Below are 24493 nucleotides of genomic sequence, written 5' to 3'. Positions count from 1 at the left end.
CCCGGGGTGGGGTGGGGGCCGTAGGCCTGTAATCCCCAAGGCTCCGGAGGTTGAGGCAGGAGGATTGCGAGTTCAAAGCCAGCCTTTGCAAAAGCAAGGCACCAAGCAACTCAGTGAGACCCTGTCTCTAAACAAAATACAAAATAGCGCTGGGGATGTGGCTCAGTGGCCAAGTGACCCTGAGCTCAATCCCTGGTGCCCCCACACACAAAAAAGTGAGAGTGAATGTGTGGGACCCCTGAATGAACAAACCCTGCTCCTGAGAGGCCAGGTCCAAGCCCACAGGAATGTCTGCAGAGTGACAGTCTCAGTGGTGGGGGCACCAGGCTTAGGTGGTTCAAGCCAAGAGTCTTGGGAACAAAGGGTGACAGGCCAGTGCCTGTAACCAAAGGCCACCCGCAAGAGGATCAGTGCAGAGGCTAATGGGCAAGCAGCCACCTGCACCCCGGCATGAAGGGTCCGGGACAGGAGGGACTGTGGGGAACCTTCAGGCAGGGGTCAGCGGCTGGCCATAGGGGCTCTGGTGATAGTGTCCCCTTCAATGCCCACTGTGATGGGGTCTGAAAAGCTCTGAACCCCAACCCCGGGAGCAAGTTAGAGGCCGGATGAGCCCTTGTTTCCTGGACAAAGAAAGGCTGGGTGGCTGGTTCCAGGTCCTTAGGAATAAAGTGGAGTCCAGAGGAGAAGGCTCCTGTATCTCGTCTCCAAGCCCATCCAGAACCAATGGATTCTCTGGAGAACCTAGTCATGACCTTCCTGTGAACACACCGCAGCCCCGACCAGGAGGGGGCACCGCCCAGAGAGCAGGTCGACCCCGGGGGGAGCAGCAGAGCGCCCCGCGGGGCGGGCTCAGCAGACCCAGAGATGCCTGAAAACCCGAGGGGAGTTCTTGAACCCTGGTCACGGGGCTCTGGAGAGCCAGGGACCCATTACTCACAGCAACTAGATGGGGCAGGGTGGGGAGAGGGTGGTGACCCTTCTTGGACATGCCAATGGCCCTCAGCCACAGGAAGCAGCCTGCCCGGGGCCCAGGAGGAAGTGGGCCTCAGGTACAAGTGTCAGAGGAGGGGACCGTGAATTCCAAAGCAAGCCCTGCCTCTTTCTTGGCCATGCCAAGGTTGTACACAATGCTACTCAACCAGGAACGAGACCCTTCAGTCCCCTGCGCTGTGAACTCTATTCCTGCCCAACATGGTCACTGCCATAGCCTACCAGGGTCTGGATTTGGTGAGAAGGGGAGGAGGTCAATGACCTCAAAGAAGGAGTGTTTCCAGCCCAGGGCTTGCTAACACTGCTGGGGAACCCACCCAGGATGAGAGCATGTACCCCACAGAGCTGCAGGGCCTCCCTGTGACACCCTCTACCCTGTGAAAGTCTGAGCACCCACCCCCGACCCCAGTTGGCCCAGTTAGTGGATGTTTCTCGCAGCAAAGTCCAGCCCATGCTGGCTGCCACGTCCCTCACCCAAGAGTCCTTACCACGGACACCACCACAGATTCCTTCCAGAGACCCCCGTCAGAGGCTCGGGACACCCGTGCTTGGAAGTCTGGTACCTGGAGGTGCCCCAGGGGATACCGGCCCAGTGGGGCTGACCTAAGATCGCGGGGACCCACCTGGCTTCCACTGCCGTGCACGATGTTCTCCGGGGTGTCATAAGCCTCGGACTCCATGTGAACGTTCTGTTTTTTCTCATGATTCACTTGCACCCGCAGAATTCGAAAGGAAGACCCACCAAGATCCAGGGCGATGAAATCTCCTTTTTCTGTTGAGGGAGAAAACAAGGGTCTCGTCAGATCCGAGCATCAGAAGGCCACACATCATGCCCCCTTCTTGGCCCCGGCCCTGTCTGCCTCCCCGGAATGCCAATGCACAGTGCTTTCTGGAGGAAGCAGGAACCCTGCTGAGCCCATCCGACCTGCTTCCGGAGCAGAACAGAGTGACAGAAGCCCTCTGCAGTCCAGCTCCTGAGCCAGAAAGGGCTTGGAGCACTGACCACAGGAATGAAGTACTGACTTAGGACAAGGTTCATTCCTTCTTCCCTGACATCTTCTCTGATGTCAAAAACAGCCCTGCGATCCACAGGTGAGACTCACACAGCATTTCAATGCAGAGAAAACCCTACACCTGAGGTCCATCCCGCGCCACGGATTCCTGCCATGTGGGTCAGAGGGATCACTGCACAGGGTGGTTCTTTTGTGGTAAAATGTACACAAAACTGGCAACAATGTGACCCCTTCTCAAGTCTACAGTTTGGAGCTCCTAAGTACATTCCTGATATTGAGCAAGGACCACTATTTCCAAACCATTCTCATCGCTGAACCAAAACTCTATCACCATGAGGCGACAACTCCCTCTTGGCCGCCCCCCATCCCCTGTCTTTGGTAATCTCTCTGCTGCTCTCTCTAAAATTTGCTTATTCTAGATGTTTCCTCTCAGGGGGAATCACACACTATCTGTCTTTTTGTGCCTGGCTTCTTCCACTTGGTGTCAGGTCTTCAAGGTGCCTCCAGCCGCTCCGGCCTCCCCATACCCAGGTCGGACAACTGACCTGACACCAGGCCTGCCACTGACTTCCCCACGGAAACGGCCCTGTCAGCATCACCGTGGGCGGGAATCACGCAGACCTAACACTTCGGAAAGGGTCATCTCTGTCTTCTACATGAAGCAGGCCGTGAAGATTTCAGGGTGTGGGTGGGGGTGAATGTCCTTCCTCTACTGAGCCCCCTAAACAGCCTTCATCACCAGAGATGGGCCTCAGAGTTTCCAACCAAACAAACTGAAGCCACCCACTGTCCACTGGCTTCTGCCTCAACCCCCACCCACATGTATGTCTTGGTTTTTTTCTTTTCTTTTTGATATTGGGGACTGAACCCAGGGGCGCTTAACCACTGAGTCACATCCCAAGCCCTTTTTTTACATTGTATTTAGAGACAGGGTCTTATTAAATTGCCTGGGGCCCCGCTAAGTTGCTGAAGCTGGCTTTGAACTTTCAATCCTCCCGCCACAGCCTCTGGAGTTGCTGGGATTACAGGCGGGTATTACCGTGCCCAGCTTGGATGCCTCTGCTTAGTAACATCCCCAAATTTTAAGTCTCCCACCCCAAGACCAGACATCTACTGGCTCTGTCACCCCTTCATAGATTTGTCATTCTTTGTCTACAAAACTCTAAAAATTGGGCTGGAGTGTGGCTCAGTGGTACAGTAATTGCCCAGCATGCAGGAGGCCCTGGGTTTGATGGATCCCCAGCAATACCACACACACACACACACACACACACACACACACACAAACAAAAAAGAGCCTCAGTCCCACGACAGTCAATACCAGACTGCTTTGAAGCATCTCACTTACCCAGAGAAGGACCATTATTATCATATTTTATATAACAGCATTATTAAAATGTAATTCCCAGGCCGCATAATTCACGCACCTACAGTGTGCAATTCAGTGGCTTTTAGTAGTTTCAGAGTCGTGCAACCATCACCACAATTAGTTTTAGGAGCATTTTCTTCAACTCAAAAAGAAACTCAGTACCCTTTATCACTTCCAAACGTCCTCATCTCCCACCAATCTGCTTTCTGTCTCCACAGGCTTTCCTACTGTGGACATTTCACAAGGACAGAATCTTAGAGTCTGTGGCCTTTCATGACTGGTGTCTTTCCCTTAGTAAAATGTTTGGTTGGTTGGTTTTCTGGACCTCAGGGATGTGTGTGTGTGTGGGGGGGGGGGGTGTTTTGTTTTGTTGGTACCAGGGATTGAACCCAGGGGCACTTAATCACCGAGCCACATCCCCAGACCCGCCTTTTCCATGGTTTTTTGTTGTTGTTGTTCTTGTTGTTGTTTTTTTAATTTTGAGACAGGGTTTCACTAAGAGCAAAATGTTTTTGAAGCTCATCTTGTTGCTGTATGTATTCGTATTTCATTCCCTTTTGTGGTCAAATAATGCCCCGCCGTCTGGATGTAGCACATGTTATTTATCCATTCATCCACCGAAGGACACGGGGCACCTTACACCTTTTGCCTCTCATGAATAAAGCTGCTATGAACACTGGCGTACGTGAGTTTTGTGTGAACATGTATTCACAGCAGAATTGCTGTGTCAAATGACAGCTCATGTTTACCTTTTTGAAAAATGGTCACTGTTTTCAAAAGCAGCTGCATTTTCATTCCCATCTGTGATGTAAGGCATTTCCAATTTCTCTCCATCTTCAGCGACACTCGTGACTTTTGTTGTTTGTTGTTTGTTTGTTTGTTTTACATTTCTCAGATGAACTAAGGATATTAAGCACCTCTTCACGTGCTTATTGGCCATGGGTATATCTTTAAAGATGTATCTGTTCAGATCCTTTATCCATTTTTATTTATTTATTTTTCCCTTTGCCTGTTTTCACAATTGCATTGTCTGTTTAACTTTGAGCTGTGAGTTCTTTAAATATTCTAGTTATGACCTAAAAATGTTCTCTCCCCTTCTGTAGATTGTTTTCTCACTTTCTTGACAGCATTTTTTTCCCCCAGTATCAGGAATTGAACCCAGGGGTGCTTGAGTACTGAGTCACATCCCCATCCCCCCATCCCTTTTTTTGGAACAGGGTCTCAGGGCCTCAATAAGTTGCTGAGGCTAGTTTTGAACTCAGGATCCTCTTGCCTTAGCCTCCCAAGTCACTAGGATTACAGGTGTGTGCCACCAAATCTGGCTCTTGAGAGCTTTTTTTTTTTTTTTTTTTTTTTTTTGATATTTTTTAGTTGTCAATGGACCTTTATTTTATTTATTTATATGTGGTGCTGAGGATTAAACCCAGTACCTCACACATGCTAGACAAGTGTTCTACCACTGAGCCACCACCCCAGCCCCTCGATAGCATCTTAATGCACTAAGTTTTTAATTTTGATAAAGTACAATTTATTTACTTTTTCTTTTGTTGTTCATGCTCTTGGGGTCTGTATCTAACTCCATGGTCAAATCCAAGGTCACAAAAATTCATACCTGTATTTCCTTTTGAGAGTGTTATAGTTTCAGCTTTCATTTAGGCCTTTAATCCATTCTGAGTTAATCTTTTGTATATAGTGTGAGTTAGGGTCCAACCTGGCTCTTTTGTTTGTGGACATTCGTGTCTCCATGCCAAGTGTTGTTTCCCTCATTGAATGGTCTTGGCACCCTTGCCAAAAAACGATTGATGGTAAAGGTCGGAGTTGGGCTCCGCACTCTCATTTTGGTCCCATCCATCGCTGTGTCTGCACCCTACCAGTGCCCCTCACTTCTGATTACTGTTGTTTGCAGTAAATTTTGAAATTGGAAGTGAAAGTTCTCCAACTTTGTTCATTTTTGAGATTATTTTTGGATATCCAGGGTTCTTTGGGCTTTTTTTTTTTTTTAAGTAATGGTTGCTTTCTGTTAAAAAAAAAAAAAAAAAAAAGTATTCTCTTTTATCCCGCTGACATACTCTGTATTTGACCTAAGCTGTGAGCTCTGACATAGTAAAAGCTCAACAATGAAGGTGTGAAGGGATGAAGGACTCCTGCACTAATTTCACTGGCTCCCTCTCAAGTTACACATGGAAGGACTGTAATTAAGAATTCTCAGCCTTTGCCCTTGGTACCGAACAGCTTGCTTTTCTTTCTTTCTTTCTTTCGCACTGGGGATTGAACTTGGTGGCACTTAATTACTGAGCCCCATCCCCAGTCCTTTTTTATATTTTATTTAGAGACAGGGTTTCCCTGAGTTGTTTAGGGCCCGCTAAATTGTTGAGGCTGGCTTTGAACTTGCGATCCTCCTGCCTCAGCCTGTTAAGCCACTGGGATGACAGGCATGCACCACCACTCCCAGCCCCCAGGACATTCTGCTAGTTGCCTGACCACAGGGATCAGTGGCCTGTTCCTCATTAAAGGCACATCTGGCTTGTGATTCATGAAGCAAGAAGCAGTTATGCTATTAGTTGGTTTTTTAAAAACAGCTTTATTCAAATATAATTCCTGTATCAAACAATTCATCCATTTTAAAATGTAGTGATTTTCAGTATATTTACAAAGGTATGCAATCATCACTACAAAGTTTAGAAAATTTTCATCATTGCAAAAGAAGCCCTGTGTTCATTAGCAGTCACTCCCCGTCCCGCAGCAAGCACTAATAAAGTTCCCTATTCTGACGTCTCGTATAAATGGGATCATATAGTATGTGATCCTCCGTCTGGCTTTAACATGACAGGGTTTGTTTGGTTTGGTTTGCAGTACTGGGGGTTGAACCAAGGGATGTTTTACCACTGAGCCACACCCCCAGTGTAAACTCCAAATCCCCAGTTATTCAAATCAGTTTAAGGTTTTTCCTAGGTTTCCCATTAGAATCCTAACCTCATGGACCTTATAATACCATCAGATTAAAAATCTGAATTCAGTACAAAGTGGCTCCTATCAAGCAGGTGAGTCACTAGAATATATAAAAAAAAAAAAACTCTTCATCTGCCGGCGTGGTGAGGAGGGATTTGGGGATGTGGTTGAGTGCCCTTGAGTTCAATCCTCAGTTACCCCCCAAACCGGGGATTGAACTCAGGGACATTCAACCACCAAGCCACATCCCCAGCCATATTCTGTATTTCATTTACAGACAGGGTGTCACTGAGTTGCTTAGTGACTTGTTTTTTGTTGTTGTTGTTGTTGAGGCTGGCTTTGAACTCCCGATCCTCCTGCCTCAGCCTCTAGAGCCACTGAGATTACAGTCGCGCCACCACATGCAAAACACTTTATTTTACCATCAGTTTTCACTTTGGGGGCCTTTCTCTCCCATCACTAAATAGTTTATATGCATCATTTTATTTTCATCCTCCCAGCCTCATGAATGGGAGAATGATGCCCATTCTACAGATAAGCAAGGAAAGGCAGGGAGGGATTAGGTAACTTGCCCAAGCACACAACCAGTGAGTGGCAATGTCAGCATGTGAATAAAGCCCAAATTCATAACCACGAATTCTGCCTCCTCGACAGAGCGCCAGGACAAAGATCTCCAAGCACAGGACCAGAGTGAGATTTCTGCACAGCAGTAATGGTTACGATTCTTTGCTGGGGCTTCTCAACAGCCACAGTTCCTTGAGGCTTTTCATTTGGTTTTGCTTTGCTCTTTAATGAAGATAATGAAAAAGCTCAGTCGGGTAAACAACCAGAAACCGCTCAGGCTGAGGGAATTCACCAAAGTGAATCCTCTGCCAGGATGGCATTATGGGACCTTTTCATTTTAACATTTTTATTTAATTAACTCATTCACCATTGACTGTTATATTTAAGTGAGTTCTGTTTCGTGTTTTACACTGGCTTTTCATCATAACCTCGATTTTTTTAAAGGAACCCAGGGCCCTGCATAGGTTAGGCCAGGGCTCCACCACTGAGCTGCGTCCCCAGCCCCATCAGAACTTCAGAATAGCCTGGGAAGCCTCGGTCACCAGCCTGCTCTCATTTTTGGATAAATTAGACAAAGCAGGCTTCCTGTCACTCAAGGTCCAGGTGCTGGGGCTGGGAAGCCCTGCTGACTCATCAGTGCCCAGGGTGACACAGCACTAAGAGTTTTCAGCCTCTCCTCCAGGAACCTCTAGAGATTCCCAGGCCTAAAGTTTTCCCAGCAGAATAAGTAAAAACTGAGCTCAGCTGGCTGGAGACCAGGGAGGAGCCCAGGCAAGGCGGGTACACGGGGCTGGCCCACGTGTCTATGGTCTGCTCAGCCTTTCTAAACAAGCCCAGGTCAGCGGGGTCCCAGGGAGTTGGGGACAGAATAGAAAGGGTGGCTGTAAGATACCAGGACAAAGCTACAAACCAGATGCTCCACACACTAGCAAGCGGCGAGGCGGGCTTCAGAGGGGCCTGGGTACACAGCCTCAGAAGGCAGTCAGGAGGGGTCTCTCAGCTCCTGACCCCTCCCTGAGCAGTGTCCCCAGTTGAGACACGCTCTGTGATGGCTAAAGAAGGGTGGCTGCAGCTCTTCTGAAAGTCATTTTTATAGCTTAGGAAACACTGGACAAATATTAACTCACCTCCCGGGTTTTATGGATAAGGAAACTCCAACCAAACAGGCTCAATGCCTTGTTTATGGCCAGGCCTGCGCGATGCTTATTATTTTTTATGTGTCTGCCTTATCTTCCTCAGTTGGATGAGAAGCGACTTGGAGGGAAAGGCAATGTGACCTCTAGCCTTCCTTTCCTGAGTACCCAGCCCCACAAAAAGAAGGCAATCGCAGGTGGACGGCTGCCTCCTAGAGGACCCAAGGAATGACCTTGGAAAGGTCCACAAGATTTTTGGTAAACTCGGTTGAATATCTAGCCGCTTCCTGGGGTTGGGGGTGGGGCTGATCACCTGTTGCCTCTGCAAGAGGACCAGCGTGTAAACCAGGGGCATCAAGAGTCACCCAGGGGCATTCGGAGCCATCAGGGGTGCTAGGGGAGCTCTCTGGCTAGAATCACTAGCTAGGGTGTAAGAGGTGTCAGCTGTGGCTCAGTGGCAGAGCTCTCGCCTAGCATGTGTGAGGCACTGGATTCGATTCTCAGCACCACGTACATTAATTAATTAATTAAAGGTATTGTGTCCATTTTAAAAAATTTAAAAAGAGAGAGAGATATCAGCCTAGGGCTTCAGGGATCACCTCTGCCACTGTAAGGGGAAGGTATCAGGAGTAAAGTCGATACAAGGAAAGGGGCTGCCAGAGGGAGAGACACCGGAGCTCCCGGACCCAGAAGCCAACAGACACTAGACTTCACTGTGGGAACCTAGAATTTCCCCATTTTTACCTAAACTGATTTAAATTCTTTCAGCAACAACCAGAAGGCTCCCGAGTCCAATATTCCTTTTTCAGAGAAGGTGTTCTCCCCAAATACCCACTCTCCCCTCTATAACAAAGGGAACATATCATCCCTTTTATTTCAGGTTGGATCCCAATTCACAGCCAAGGGGGACAGTCACCCCATTACAGAGGAACCAACACTGCAGCCTGGAAGCTCACCCCACTTCCTGTGGCTAGCTCAGAGGCGGGGTGCTCTGGTGCAGGTAAGACAGGCTTCTCCCATAACATCACAGAGAGGCCAGGGAGCTGCTAAAAATCCCGCACCCTTCCTCCAGGGACTGGCTCACACATCTAGGACCAAGGAGTGGGGTTCTTGACTATCCACACTGATCAGGAAAGGCCCCCAAGAATTCTTACAAAGCCAGTTATAAGCCACATTGATGATGAGACCCCCTATAATTCTCACAGTGCATAACGGTTTCCAGAGCATTTTCACTTGGTCATGAGACAGCAGGAACCCTCAGGCCCATTTTACAGATGAGGAAATGGAGACTCAGAGAAGGGAAGTGGCTTCCCCAAGATCAGACAGACAGCGAGTGGCAGCACCAGAGACTGATCCACATTTTATATTTCTGTAATATTTACTTCTTCCCCTTTAACGACAAGTTCAACCTCTTTCTATAGCAGTGGACATTCCTCCAACTTCCACTTCAAATCTGAGGTCTCAAAAACGCCTTCCTGGCTCCTGGGGCCTCCTGTCTGCAGCTTCTCCCCACATTTCCCCTTCCCACTGAGCCAGGACAACAGTTCTTCAAGAGAAGGCTCATTAAACAGAACATTCTGAAGGGCCCTGGCAACTCTCTCCTTTCTAATGATAGCCATTATTACCACCAAATAATGAAAAACAAACACAGGGACAGATGTCTCTCGAGTGCGGGCCTGCTCTGGAATACAGGGTAAACAGAAATCTACCTTCATGATGTGCCTACCTTTGCCCTGCGCTGCCAAGGAGCTCCAGCGGCATTCCCTGCTACCTGCAATCCGGCCCCTGGCAAGAATTCCACACCTTCAACAAAAACCCCACAGAGGGGCTGGGGCTGGAGCTGGGGCACTTGCCTCTCATGTGTGAGGCACTGGGTTCGATTCTCAGCACTACATAAAAATAAATAAAATAAAATAAAAGTATTGTGTCCATCTATAACGAAAAAAATTTTTTTTAAAAAAACACCAGAAGCCAGGCACAGTGGTGCACGCCTGTAAACCCAGAGGCTCAGGAGGCTGAGACAGGAGGACTGCAAATTCAAAGCCAGCCTCAGCAAAGTGAGGTGTTAAGTGAGACCCCGTCTCCAATAAAATACAAAATAGGGCTGGGGATGCGGCTAAACAGTAAATGCCTCTGAGTTCAATCCCCAGTACCAAAAAAAAAAAAAAAAAAAAAAGAACACCAGAACACTACTAGGTGTGCAGATTTCAGATGGAGGCACCTTTTGGGATATGCCAACCATCTTTCCAGGCAGAAAAACTGAGACAACCTAACACCACAGGAAGAAAAGGGAAGTCTTTTTCTTCCTTTGGCTGGAACACAGGACTATTTATATTCAGGGCCCCAAAATAACTATGACCACAATATAAATCATTCAGTTTGCATATAAAAAAAAAGATAATGGGACATCCCAAAACTTCCAGTAAATATCTGCTTGCTTCTCCTTTGGTAAAGAACATGCTGGAAACCATAAACGAGAAACAAAGAAATGCCCAACTTTATGCACCCTAAGTTAGCTTGCTACAACAGTCCTAGTGATAAATAAGAGGAGATAACAAGGGAGGTTTCATGAATGAGGCACAGCTGGAAAAGTGTACCGAGAAAAAAATGATTGTCCATAATGGCCAAAGCGGGAGAGTTGATTTTAAATGGGCTGATACATATCAGAATGTATAGATCGGAGGTTTTCACACATCCTTCTGAGGCATCCCTAACATTCCAAAACTGAGTCCACTCCACCAGGGTCAAGGTCAGTGGGAGGGGAAAGGTTGGTTTCCTCCTGCGCCTTGGAAATCCCAACTTCACCTCACAGGCTGGAGAATTTTTCCACCAATGAGCTCTATCTGTCCTTCTGAGGTTTGGGATTATCACTATTTCTGTTGCTGACTAATTACTACAGTGGAAGCAGTGACCAGCACACCGCATCCCAGTAAAGAGACCTGCCTTCTGATCACTCCAGGAGACCTCTAGGCTCTTGAAGGATGAACCCTGAGTCAGGGCAAAGCGTGGGGGATGCCCCTTCCTTCACCAAGGGGCAGGGATCACACTGGGGTCAGGTATCTGAGACCTTCGCATTAGTAGCAATGTCTTGGTGGCTACAGGGACCATTCCAAGCCGAGTGTGGGCCCCAGGACCTATGAACTGAGCCCATCCATGAACATCAGGAGCAGACCCTATAGGAGAAGGGCTATAGGGTCTGTTTTAAATTGCATTGTTCCCCTAAAAAGCCCTGCTGGAGTCCTAACAAGTCCCTATCTGTGGAAATGGAGGCTTTGCAGATGTGACCAAGTTAAGGAGAGGTCACTGGTGTGGGCCTAGTCCAGTGGCTGGCGTCCTCAGTACCAGCTCCAGGAACCCATCCTGCTGTGCACAGAGGACTTGGGTTGGTCCCTCGGGTTCAGAGCTTTGGTGTTGCCCCTTCTCTTGCTCTCCATACTAGTCGGTGCTCCTGAGAGGCCTAAACAGCACCCATCAGAACTGGAGGAGACAGAGGCTCAAAAGAAGGGCCCAGGCCACTGGCTCCAATTCCACAGCCTTCTGACAGTGTCCCCAGTATGGGCTGACAACCACACGCTCATCATATTTAAGTCACTGATTGTGAGTAATACCTTTATTTGAGGTAACATTAACAGAGAAAAACTGTTGCCAATAACAACTAGAGGTGCAATAATTAAACAAAATATTCCTGATTTCAGAGATAGTAAAACTTAACAAAAGAATGAGTGTTTCAAAATAGATGAACTGTGACAGCAGATGTTAAGTTAAAGGATTCTGCCCTGCAGGGCTCTCAGGCCCTTTAGTAGGTTATATCTACTGTTTGTTTTGTTTTGTTTTGTTTTGTTGGTACCAGAGACGGAACTCAGGGGCACTTAACCACTAGGCCACATCCTAAGCCCCTTTTTTGTATTTTGCTTAGAGTCAGGGTCTCACCAAGTTGCTTAGGGCCATACTAAGTTGCTAAGGCTGGCTTTGAACTCATGATCCTCCTGTTTCAGCTTCTTCTCAGCCACTGGGGTTACAGGTGTGTACCACCACGCTGGCTCTACTATGAAGCTTTAGGAGGAACTAGAAGATATATTTCCCAAAAGAGTATTAGTTCTGGGCCTTGTTTTGAGGGACAACAAAGGGGGCAAATGGTTAGATTACTAGCACAGTTGGAGACCCTCGACCCTGGAAATGGTTGATGGGAAGAATAAGGGAGAAGGCACCCTACTGACTCAGAGCCCTGGGAGCCAAGCTGGTGGGAAGGCACCTGCTCCTCCTCTTTCCATGTGTTGCTCACAAAGGACCAGGTGCATGCCGGGATCAGGTATCCTTTGGAGATCTCCCAAGCCAAGCCCAAGCAGGAGCTCCCCTGGGGCGGCCCACAGCGCTCCCCTCCTCCACCTCTTCTCTCAGCCAATCCATTAGTCCTGAGAAGGCTCCTGTATTCCCATCCAGGGCTGAGAAAACATGCAACTAATCTAGAAGGGTCTAAACTCCCCTAGACCCAGGCATGAGAACACACCCAGGGCACACCAGACTCAGGTCACACTGCTGACCAGAACCCACTCAGGATTTCTTAAAAAGCTAAACTGCTAGTAACCAATACCTCCAAGTAAACAAAAGGACAGAGGTGGAGTCTGTTACTGAACAGCTAAAGAAAGGTCACAGGTATCAATGGCAATGAGTGTGCACGAGGTAAAGCCCATCCACAGCCACACGGCAAACGGCATGCACCCCTCCCATGTCCCACACTGCCCCGGGAGCTCCACAGGCAGCTGTCAGCAGAGCAGGACTCCCCCACTCCAGCCCCTGACAGCAACACCTGCGCTTTCGCATCTGTTTTGCAGGCTGCACACAAGCTGCTTTAAACAAAAGCCCCCAGAGCAGGAACAAGAGTGGGGCGTGAAGGTCACGCACTCCCAGGTGTGCACTCACCAGAGGAACCTGACTTCCTCGTGACCTCCCTCCCCATGACATGCAGCAGGTGGACTCCAGCCTAGTGCACCAACGGGGTTTCTTGAAGTGCCAAGGCTTAGAACCCACCTCTGCAAACCAACCACTGAGAACTGGCTGGACAGACAATCCACAGAGCAGACCAGAGCCGAGGGAGGGGCTGATGCCATCCTCTGGGAAGGGGCACTGACAATCCTCAGGGCACCCCTCAGCAGCATGAGCCACAGGGACGCAGACTAAGAGGATAACTTTGGTTTTCAATTCTGTATCCCTTCTTCGTTTCTCTACATTGAGGCTGCCTGGATTCAGCATCTAGGGGATGAGTTCAAAGGCAAACTCGAATCCCCCCTTGGGTCCGAGAACCACCTGGCCACTAGGACTGCTCCTTATCTGGGGCTCCACAGGGAGGGAGGTGGGCTTGGTGCCCTGATGGAGAGATTCTCCTAAAACGAACCTTTGTTTTTTCTGGAGACATAAAAGCCACCCACAGAGCTTTCCACCAAATCCAAAACACGACATTTTCAAAGCATCACAAGCCACCACACCAACAGACCAACGAGGGAAGGTCCGCCTTGTCCAACGTGGTGACCCCAGTGCCTGGCACATGGTAAATGCTCAGTAGACATAGGAGGACAGACAGACAGATGGCTGGGTCAACCAATCAGTCAGTCAATCGATGGCTGGGTTGACCAGTGGATGGGCAGGTGAATGAGTGAATGAATGAATGAATGAATGAACTCATAGAGGTGGCAGGACGGTTCCAGAGAACCTTCAGCCCTCAGAGCCAATTCTCCGGGTGAGAGACTCACCTGAACCATCAGGAATGGACCTTACAAAGGTTGGCAACATCTTGACCGTGGCAGTTGGATTAAAATCCCGGGAGAGGCCATTCTTCATTTCCTTCCTGAAGCGTGTCATGATATCTATCAGAGTTTCATCGGAGAGCCGCATGGTATAGAGATACTTATCAATCTGGGGGAGGAGAGAGGGAAGGAGAGTGAGGCTGCGGCTGTGGAAGGTCCTATCAGCTCCAGCCTCGCTGGAGGACAGGGCAGGGTGAGGAACCTGTGGACCCGAGACCATCCAGCTCCTCCACGTCACACAACACGAGGCCACTCAGCTGCCATCAACCGTACCTCCCAGAGCAGGCCTGCAAACGTTCCAGGCCCCAGTTCCTCACCGCAAAATGAACTAGACAATTCCACCGTCTTTTCCAGCCCTTGAATATGACATAGAAACTGCCCGTCAGTCCCCCAGGACACCACGGAGGCAAGTCTCCTCCCACATAAGGAACAGTCGAGTCTCTTCCCACTGTGAGAGGTGGCTGGCTCCTCAAGGACAGCAGTGCCACAGAGGTCAAGAACAAGGGTTTCAGAGTCAGCCACCTGGATTCAAGTCCCAACTCTCTTACTTAAAAGTTGTGTGAATTTCCGTTTCTTCCACTGAAAACCTGAGATAATAAATAGAGCCTAACTCATAGGGTTTGGTAAGATCAAATGAGACACGGAGGCACTTGGAACACAGCGACTATCATTATCAGGAGACACTCGTACTGGTGGGTTTCCTTGGGCATGACATCTAGAAAGAAAACTGGTAGCCAAGGGACTAGGGCCTTCCGAGAACATGGGGTGACGGGTCCAGAGCCAAAGACCTTAACCCCACTCTCAGAATATATGGAGACAGCCCCCATGCCCATGTGCTGGGGCCAACAGGCCCATACCTCCAAGTAGACACCCCTACACCCTTCCACAGGGCTGACCCAACCTGCTCCTCTTCCTGGGTCCCCCATTCTCCTCTTAACCTCAGGGCCCTGGGCTGTCACTGGCTGTGCTTCCTTCATAGTATCTTCCCACTTACTCTCTTGGGAAGTGTTTAATGGGAGGGGGCTGGGTGTGGCAAGGTGGGGGAGTGCCTGCTTGGCATGCACAAGGTCCTGGGCTCCCTAGCACTCCCCAGAGAAGCGCTTACTGGGTGCCTGCTATTCAACACGGATCAAGCAGACATGGACGGAGGTCACTGGTCAAACTGTTAAGAGCTAAATCTGGCAGGGCCTGAAGAGCCGTATAAACAAATTCAGACTAGATCCCCAGCAGGGCGAGCCCGGGCACGTCTTTAATGAGAACCCAATGACAAGATGGTGCTCCTGAGAGATGGAGGGGTCTCCAGATGGACAACGGCTGAGCAGGAGCAAGACCCTGAAAAAAGACATACTGCCACTCAAGGCTGCGGGCGCTATCCCACACTCCTGGGGCTACCTCAGGACTGTGGGATCGTGGCCACGCCCATCTCCTCTGACACCCTGTGAGCTCCCCAGGAACAGCCCTTTGTAATCCCCACCCCCAACTGCCTGGCCCAGAAGGGGAACTCACACACTGGCTGCAGGAACAATACTGTATAATTATGTTTATTTGTCAAGTGCTTTCACATCAAAATGACTCTGTCAGGCAGAAGTTCCTAAGCCCCATTTTATAGATGCAGAAACCGAGGCTCAAAACGCTAAGGAATTGGTTCAAAGCACACAGCTAGGGCAGCGAGGTCCCGTTCCTACTCTGCAAAGAGTTGACCTAAGAAGAGATTTGGGGTTTTCTAGCCAGACAGGGAGAAGTTTCTAGAAAAGGCAGAGCTCTCCTTAGCTCCACAGCCACCTGCCTCCCCACTCAAGGTGCAGTTCAGCACACAGAGGAACGCTGACATTGTGAGACAGCTAAGTCCCACCCTACGAGGGCCTAGAAGCCCCAGGGAAAAAGCAGAATGGGACCCCAGCTGTCATGGCGGCAGGAAGCCCCACCTGCTCAGGTGCATGCATCATCACAAGCCCCTCAAGCCAGGCAACTCCTGGTGCAGGACTCGGCAGATGCGTGCCCTGTTATATGGCCCAGAAGCATCAGTACAAGTCAAGGCACACTGCAGAAAACTCCCGGGAGCACCAGCTCCACACTGAACACCCACCCCCATGCACATGGGAATGGGTGGTGGGTGGAGGGAGGGAGGGAGGAGTCAAGGGATCCCTCCAGCACATTTGCTCCAGGGCTCTGTAAGAACCCCAGTGGGAAGGGGCCAAGGGCTTGGGGGCTTTGTCCACGGCCCTTGCAGTTTTCCTATTTCTATTGTCTCTACAGATCTCCAGATGTTTTCTTTTCCTCTGCCCCCCACCCCCCCACATACACACTCGCTCACATCTCCACCATTCTGTCCCTCCCCTTAGAATGTCGCTCATACCAAGTTCAGTAATACCAGCAGCTCCCTGAGGCAGGAGGATCACGAGTTCAAAGTCAGCCTCAGCAACTTAGCAAGGCCCTAAGCAACTCAGCGAGATCCTGACTCTAAGTAAAATACAAAAAGGGCTGGGATGTGGCTCAGTGGTGAAGTCCCTCTGGGTTCAATCCCAGGTACAAAAAAATATGTATACATAGAATTTCTTGTGGACTAAGAGGCCTTAAAGCTCTCAGCAGCTCCCGGGCTCTCAGGCAGAGGAGGCATCGGCAAAGGGGCTGTGTTCTCTCTGCCAGGTCCCTGGCCCAGAGCCGTCCAGCCAAGAACCCCCCGGGCCGCCCTGGGCTCCACTCACACACACTGCGGTGCCAACCCCAGCCCCAGCTCCTGTCCCTAGAGAATGTGCACAAGAAACAAATTCAAGACTGGACATGCCCAGGCGAGCTGGCTGGTGGTGGCAGGCGTGCCAGTAACCCCTGGCAACCAGGCATTGTCACCTCCAGGAAAGGGGCACGGCCATGGAAAATTTCACTCCTTCTCGGCCATTGTTGTGTGAGGGTCAAGGAGGCAGAGCAACAGGCAGAACTGAAGCTGCTCAGCACAAGTTCTCAAATAAACTTATGGGACTAGGCATTGAGCGTTGGGGTGTTTAACCACGGGGTCTTATCCCCAGCTCTATTTTGTATTTTTTTTAAGTGCATAATGTGTTGCTGAGTCCACCCCAGGTGCAGATATATTTCTTATGTGGTGCTGGGGATTGAACCCAGGGCCTGGTGCATGCTAGGCAAGCCCTCTACCAACTGAGCTATATCCCCAGCCCCTGAAGCTGGCTTTAAACTCAGCATCCTCCTGCCTCAGCCTCCTGAGCCACTGGAATTACAGGTGTGCGCCACCACGCCTGACTCCCATGAACTTTCTGAGCAAAACATTCACTTGCAAAGGAAGCCGGGGAGCCAGAGAAGGGTTAAACAGGCTGTTGGCTCGTGGGCAGAGCGGATGTTTCAACATCAGATTCACTTCCCTCTCCAAGGAGACTGAGCCAGGCGAGAGCAGGTCCTACTACCATTCATAACCACTCTGACGCGCAGAGCCCCTGTGGCTCCCCTCTAGACTGTCACACGCTCTACCCCGTTTGAACTTCATAGAAAGAGATGAAAAGAGCTCACAGATGCCAAGTGCCAGACAAGAAGCAGGTATCTGAATGTGCTAGTTCCTTTACTCCTGTCACTAGGATCGGTGAGAAAGGCATTATCGCCATTTCAGAGAGGAAACTGAAATCCATGAGTCATGCACAGTCACATGGTTTTTAAGTAGCAGCAGGGTCCAGATTCCAGGTCTTGTAACCCCTCTCTGGGGCTTCTCCTTGAGCATTTCCACTCTTTCCCTCGTGTTGGAAAGAATGGTGAGAGGGGTGGGGGGTGGGGAGGGATAGACAAAAATAGCTGGGTTCAAATCCAGGACCTGCCACTTATCAGCTGTGTGATTTGAGACAAGTTAGTTACTCAACCTCTCTGAGTCTTACCTTCCTCACTTTTAAGATAGAGATAATAATAACTCTACCTACGAGGGATATGGGGAGGACCTTAGTAATGTGCCTAGAGCAAAATAAGCATTGATACCATTTTCTTACTCACCCCTGGGCCACATAATCATATGTCCCCAATGTCTTTTACATAAATGCCTTTAAAATGCATCTATTACAAATGCTATTGACCCATTTCTGTAGAAGAGAAAACTATAGTTAGGTGCCTGAAACATGGCAAGTGGAAGATTCTGGCAAAATTCCTCTGAAACATTTGCACTGATTTCTTGTTTTTTTAATAAACAATTAAGGTAATATACTTATTTTAATATTCAAATGCACATCGATGCATAAAAGAGAGAAGGATGAATTTCCCCCCAAGTCCCCCCAGGTATACGTCCCTGCCAAAAGAGCTTTGTGGCGGGACCAGTTTCCCAGCTAAACACTCACACATACACACACGAGTTTTTAAATTCTGTTTTACAAAACTGGAATCACATCACAAACACCTGCTCCTTAACTCCACCTTCCTACTTCCTCTGCAACTGCCTCTAAGGCTTGCACTAAGAGTCACATTTAAGATTTCCTCAAGACGCCGCCTGCCTGGCTGTCAGGACAGAGATGGGACAATGCAGACACTTGCATTTGGCTTCTAGCTGTGCCATCCGGGCAGCACCTCGGTCTTCTCAGGGTCTGTGGGTGTGTCCGGGACCTGATCTAGAGAGGCCTCTACTCTGCACAGCACTTCCACCTACCGGTCCTTCCCGTCCTATCTGGAGAAGCAAGGCAGGCACTGTCACTTCCAAGGAGGTCAGAGAGGTTGCTCAGTTGGCAGAGGTGACCTGCTGGTTGGTGAGAGAACTGGGGTAGACACCAAGGTCCCCAATTCCTGATCCTGTGCTCCTTCCTCCAAGCCAGGGAGAAGCAGGCTGGGGGCTTCCTGGAGCAGCGAGACACAGGCACGTGAGAGGCATTAGTGCCACAGCTCCAGGCTCCGGTGCCACACAGAAGGCACACGGGAGGGCTCGTTCAGCCTCCAGTTGGGATCAGGCTGCCTGCCTGATCCTGTCCCCCTTCAGACAACCTTGGAAAGGAAGCTGAGCCCCGACCCGCAGGCCCTCCACTGTGGATGGTGTCGCCCGGGGCCTCTGGACTCTTCTTCCTGCCTGCACGGGGCTCCTCCAGTTACCCTGGCTCACCTCACTGCTGTGGTGGCAGCCAGGGACACTAGTTTCTGTCTTGCTCTTGGTCGCCAGTCTCTGAGCAGGGAAAAGATGGCCACAGGGGCGGTATCCTGGGCAGCAACCAGCAACTCCCAGGAGTTGATGTGCCGCCCAGGAGTTGGTGTGCGCCCAGGGCCCCAACACTGATTCCTCACCCTCAGGGTCTCTCCTCACAGAGCCACCCTCCCACGGCCTCCCTGACCTTCCTTCCTCTCAAAGCCCCTCCACACTCACCTTCTGCAGAGCAGCTGCCATAATCCACCCGGCCCCACACCGTGCGCTCCTCTCCTCAGCATCCCCTCGGCCTTAGGTGCCCACCATGGAGGAGTCGGTGGGCCCCAGTGGACACACTGTGGTGTGTGTCTTTCTTGGGTGCTGCAGGGACACATGCATGGCTCGGGCGTCTGCTAAACCACGAGTGTTGGGTGCAGGGGCCACGCCTCCTGAGCCCTTTGAGTGCCCCCAAGTCCTGAGGAGGGTGCCACGTGGTGCTCCTTGGCTGAGCTGGGTGGCTCCTCTGCTGGGCGGGAGGGAGACCTCGGGGACGCCTAGCCCAGGAAGGTCTCAGAGGGCTTGCTGGCTCAGATAAGGCCTAAGGACTCCTCTTCCCCAAACGGCCCAGCCCTTACCCCCAACACCAGGCCCTCTCTGGGGTACGGCAAGTCCGGCGCCTTCCTGGAACCCCTTCCTTCCCCTCAAAGCATCCCCCTTGCTGGCGGAGGCCCAGAAGGACAGGAGGGGCCCTAAAGATAATCAGGATTCTCATGTCCATATCTGAGCTGGTAGGAGGCTGCTGAATTATCTGCAGGTCCCCTAAGGAAGCGTTCTTGGGGAAATAAATTCCACTGCAGAGGCGCCTCAGTGACAGACCCAGGACAAACAGCACCAAAGCAAAAAAAAAAGACCTTAGGCACTCACCTGCCATGCCAAGGTGGCTCCTCTCACGGCTCCTCTCCCAGGTGAGGCATACCTATATCATACTGCCCGTGCAGCTCGACTGTTCCCTTTCAAAGATTGTGGACTAGCCCCCCAACTCCGGCCTGTTCATGCAACTGTTCACACACAAACCCTTGGGGGAAACGCAAGATCCCCATTCCCAGTGAGGACACTGTGGCTCTAGGAATGAGAATGTGGCCAGGCCCACACTGGGCATGTCCCCCTGCCCTGGTGCAAACCTGCACAGCTTCTAAGCTGGCCATGAGTGACCTCGTTTTACATAAGAGGAACCTCAGCCTTCACAGTTAAGCAGAACTGTCCCGAGTACAGAGCCACTGGGCAGCACAGGCCTAAGCCGACCGTGTTCCTTGCCTTATTTCTCAGACTCCTCTTGCCAATAAGGCCCCGAGGTCAGCCCCAAGGTCCTCCAGGTGACCTTGGCACCCATTAATATGAGCTTCCAGGCAGGTGAGAGTGGCCATGCCCCAGCTCAGGAGGAGAACAAAGCTGTCACATTGAACCAGCTAAAAATACTGGAGGCTGCCATGCGTCAAGGGGGAAGCAGCAGCCCTGGAATGTGGCAGGGCAGGAACCGCAGGCTTCATTCTCAGCCTCCCGTGTACAAGCTTGGGAGGAGGCCAGCCTCCAGATTCACAATTCCAATATCCCAGGCCCTCCCAGCAAAAGGAGAAGGACATTAGATGTGCGGACAGGCCTACCTTCACGATGAGAAAACCAGACCCTCGCGCTGAGGGTCCCAGGTACTACAGCAGTGGGGGTGGACCAGGCCCAAGTTCAAAGCCCGTGGGCCTCGTTCAGCTGCACTGCCTCCATGACCCTGGGCAAGTGTCAAACATGGGTATTTCCTCCTGCCTTCACATGTGGCGGACACACCAGCTCCAGAGCACTTTGGGTTCCTCAGAATGCAGGCAACATGCTTCCAGGGTGGCATCTGATCTGCCCATTCGACCAGGGAGCATGGACATGCAGAGGGCCTGTGAGCTCTCACACACAGAAGCAGAGGCACAATGGCACCCAGGACCCTTGCCCAGGCTCAGGGCTCTGGTTATCCAGAGAGCTGCCATCCCCCACCTGGCTGCTCAAGGTGCCTTCAGGTATGTTCTGAGTGAGTGACAGCAACACCCGGCACAGCTCTGTACACTTTCTAAGCACTTCCATGTCCATTCTCTAATTGGATAAGTGGGTAGATAACCATGTAGTAATCATTATCCCATTTGACAGATAAGGAAACAGAGGCCCACAGAGTTTGATGACCACCTAACAACACCTCCTCAAGCTGGAGGGGTCCTTTTAAGATCATGGATTCCAGCCTCCTTACAGATGAGGAAACTAAGGACCAAAGACCCTTAGGAACCCACTGCTGTAAATGCAGGGTGCTGGGCTAGCGAAGTAGCTTGGTAGTAGAGCACTTGCCCAGCACAAACGAGGCTGAGTTCGATCCCCAGAACTGCAAAAATAAATAAATAGAATAAAAAATTGAGAGTGTCTATATCAAATTCACTGTCTAGCAGAGTCCTGTCCAACAGAATATAAATGAAGCACATAGGGTAATTTTTAATTTCCTAGCAGCCAAAATACGATTCAACATGCAATCAATACTTAAAAATCATCAATGGCTATTATATATTCTTTTGGTCACACTGAGTTCTGGAAAACCTGCGTGAATTTCACACTCAACAGTGCATGTCAAATCGGACTTGGCACATTTCAAATGATCAACAGCCACATGGGGCAGGTGGCCACTGCGCTGGCCAGCACGGTTCTGGCATTTCAGATACATCTCCACTGTGGTGGCCTTGGGTGACGGTTTCTCCTGCGAAGTCACTGTAATGCAGAATATGGTGCAGGGGGAAAGAGACATCTCTCCTTCCCATGTTAGCTCATGGCTGAGGTCATTAGAACAAAAGACAGACTAACAAGAGAAAAGCACACAATAAAGTTTTATGTAACATAGGATCCTTAATAAGGACAGGAAGACCCCAAGAAACAGGTGAACCGGTGCAGTTTTTATGCCAGGTTTGGTGAAGATAAAAGGACCACTGTGGAGGAATATAACTGCTCAAAGGGGGTCTCATCCGTTGGTAATAAACTGGGGGTGATTAGCAACACGGCCTGTTCACATTCTGTCTGGTGTCCCTGTTTCTTCAGAGGTGGGGGGAGGGGCCCCTTTCCTCCAGATCTTAAAAATAGCTGTGTCTTAAGACTTCAGGGGAAAGTCAGAAAAAAGAAAATCCTTCCTGGGTTTTATGACCTGCGTCGGGGGGACAAGGACGGGGCAAGGTGGTAGTGACTTTCTGGCTTCTGCTGTCTTTCTGAATGCCAGCGGGTCCTATTTTGGGGTATCGTGCCATAAATCCCATCAATGGCTTTGAGACTCTGAAGCCCTGGACCATAGTTCTAGCTCTCCATGCACAGTGACAGCTGCCCACTGGTATCAAGGAGGCCCACTGCGGTCTGACCACCGAGATCACGTCAACACCACTTTCTAAGCCTCACCTGTCCCCTGTGTAAGAGGCAGGAAAAAAAAATACCTACATCCAAGGTCACTGGAAGGATTCCACCAGATCAAACATCTTACTAAATCAAGCATTTTGTAAATGGAACAGACCTGAGCAAAGGTGACGTGGTGTCCGTCACAGCAGTGGCCTGGGTCTCCTCCACTTACCATACCCACTCAGACAGGGTCCTGGAAGGCACCAGGATCCATCAGAGAGATGAGGTCTCCAGCCAAGGCAGGCCCCACGTGTCAACCAATGGGTGAGGCCACTAATTATTTACAGCATGGCCAGTGAGGCTGACAGTGGGGGTTGGGTTAAGCATTGTCCTCTCTGGGGGTCCTCTTTCAAATGTAAGCAAGGATAAGAGAAAGGGGACAAAGGAAAAGGGCACAAGAAGAAATCTGAAAAACAGCAAATCCCTTCCATTTCACTGTAAATGACCTAAAATATCCCACCTTCCCAAGTGGAGAGGACCACCCACATAGCCACAGGGCGGAGGGACTGAGCTGGTGCTGGGAAGGAGCAGGGCTCCTGCATGACCTTGAGCCAGCTCTGCCTGTCCCCACCCAGTCTTTCCCCCTTTGGATATCTCCCTAAACTGCAAGAGTTGAGTGTAACATGATGGAAAGAATGCGGGTTTCTGAATGGGGGGGGGGGTGGCAGGAGCACTCTGGTCGCTGTCACTGTGAACTGTGATCAACAACAGGGCACGCCACCCCTTGGGGGCCTGGGTTTCCTCAGTTCTAAATGGAGATGATGCTTTCGTCATGAGGGTTAAATGCAGGACTCTCTGGGAATTCCACTCCCACACATCTACTCAGGAGACAGGGACGCACGTCCACATGAAAAACACACACACAAATGTTCACCGTAGCAGGACTTGGAAAGCTGAGGGACGAAACAATCCACACGTCCATCAATGGACCATGACAGGACAAATGAAATGTGCCATGTGGCCACGGTGGAGTACTGAGGCACCGACACACACACAGGTGGCTGTACCTTGAACACTGTGGGCCCAGGGAAAGGAACCAGACACGAAAGGCCACATTTTGTACGATTCCATTTATACAAAACGTCCAGAAGAGGCAACGCACAAAAAAAGAAAGCAGATCAGTGGATGCCAGGAGCTGGGGGAGGGAGGAATGGGGAAGACTACTAATGGGTACAGAATTCGTTTTTGGGGGGGTGATGAAAACATTATGGAACTAGACGGTTGCACAAACTTGCAAATGTGTTAGAAACCACTTGACCGCACACTTTAAGATGGGAAATTTCGTTTCATGTGACTTACAGACCCATTGAAAATAAAGTAGAAGCCAGTTGCACGTGCCTGTCATCCTAGCAGCTCAGGAAGCTGAGGCAGGATCGCAAGTTCAAAGCCAGCCTCAGCAACTTACCGAGGCCCTAAAATAAAGTATGAAAAAGTACTGCGGAGCCGAGAGTAGAGGCACACGCCTATAATCCCAGCAGCTCAGGAGGCTGAATCAGGAGGATCATGAATTCAAAGCCAGCTTCAGCAATGGTGAGGTGCTTAGCAACTCAGTGAAACACTGTCTCTAATACAACACAAAACTGGGCTGCGGATGTGGCTCAGTGGTTAAGTGACCCTGAGTTCAATACCCTGTAGGGATTAGACAAGCTAATGCTCATAATGCCTTTAGCAGGATACATGGCAGTAAATATGACAGATCTTACAGGTTGGCCTCGATTATTACTCATTATTACTAATGATTAAACAAGAGCCCCAATAAGAAAAAGGAAAGGCACATAGTAGGCATGCAATCCCCACTGCCTGTTAGATCCCCGGCAGGTCTCGGCACCTGGAGCTCCAAATGGGAATGGGCATGGATTCCAGGTGAATCTTCGAGGGTGTTTTCTGTCTGCACAAGGACAGCTCAGCTTCTGTTTGCAAAGTGCAGACTTCACGTTTCAGTTTTCTCGGCCACAGGGAGGGGGTGGGGGGTGCAGCCACCCTCTCCTTTTACGGAAGATAGCCTGAGAAAGGCTGTTGGCTTAGGTTTTCTCTGAACAGAGCTGGGCACATTTAAGGGACAGATAAGCCCTCTCTGCCTAGGATCGATCCACCCAGGAAGACAGAGAGCGCAGAAGCAAAAGTGTATG

The 24493-nt window shown here is 50.2% G+C and overlaps 1 protein-coding gene across 1 annotated transcript in view; it reads right to left on the bottom strand.

Annotated features, from left to right (window-relative positions):
- Nucleotides 1-24493, bottom strand: part of Hk1 (hexokinase 1) — a 72733-nt gene that overhangs the window by 39565 nt on the left and 8675 nt on the right. The window contains exons 2-3 of the mRNA XM_026394647.2: nucleotides 13766-13928; nucleotides 1614-1762 (exon numbers count right to left, since the gene is read on the bottom strand). Coding sequence (XP_026250432.1) covers nucleotides 1614-1762; nucleotides 13766-13928 — 312 coding nt within the window. The remainder of the gene's footprint in view (nucleotides 1-1613; nucleotides 1763-13765; nucleotides 13929-24493) is intronic.

This window comes from Urocitellus parryii, chromosome 5 (assembly GCF_045843805.1).
Source record: "Urocitellus parryii isolate mUroPar1 chromosome 5, mUroPar1.hap1, whole genome shotgun sequence".
NCBI classification, from domain to species: domain Eukaryota; kingdom Metazoa; phylum Chordata; class Mammalia; order Rodentia; family Sciuridae; genus Urocitellus; species Urocitellus parryii.
This window is presented reverse-complemented; position numbering and strand designations above follow the sequence as displayed.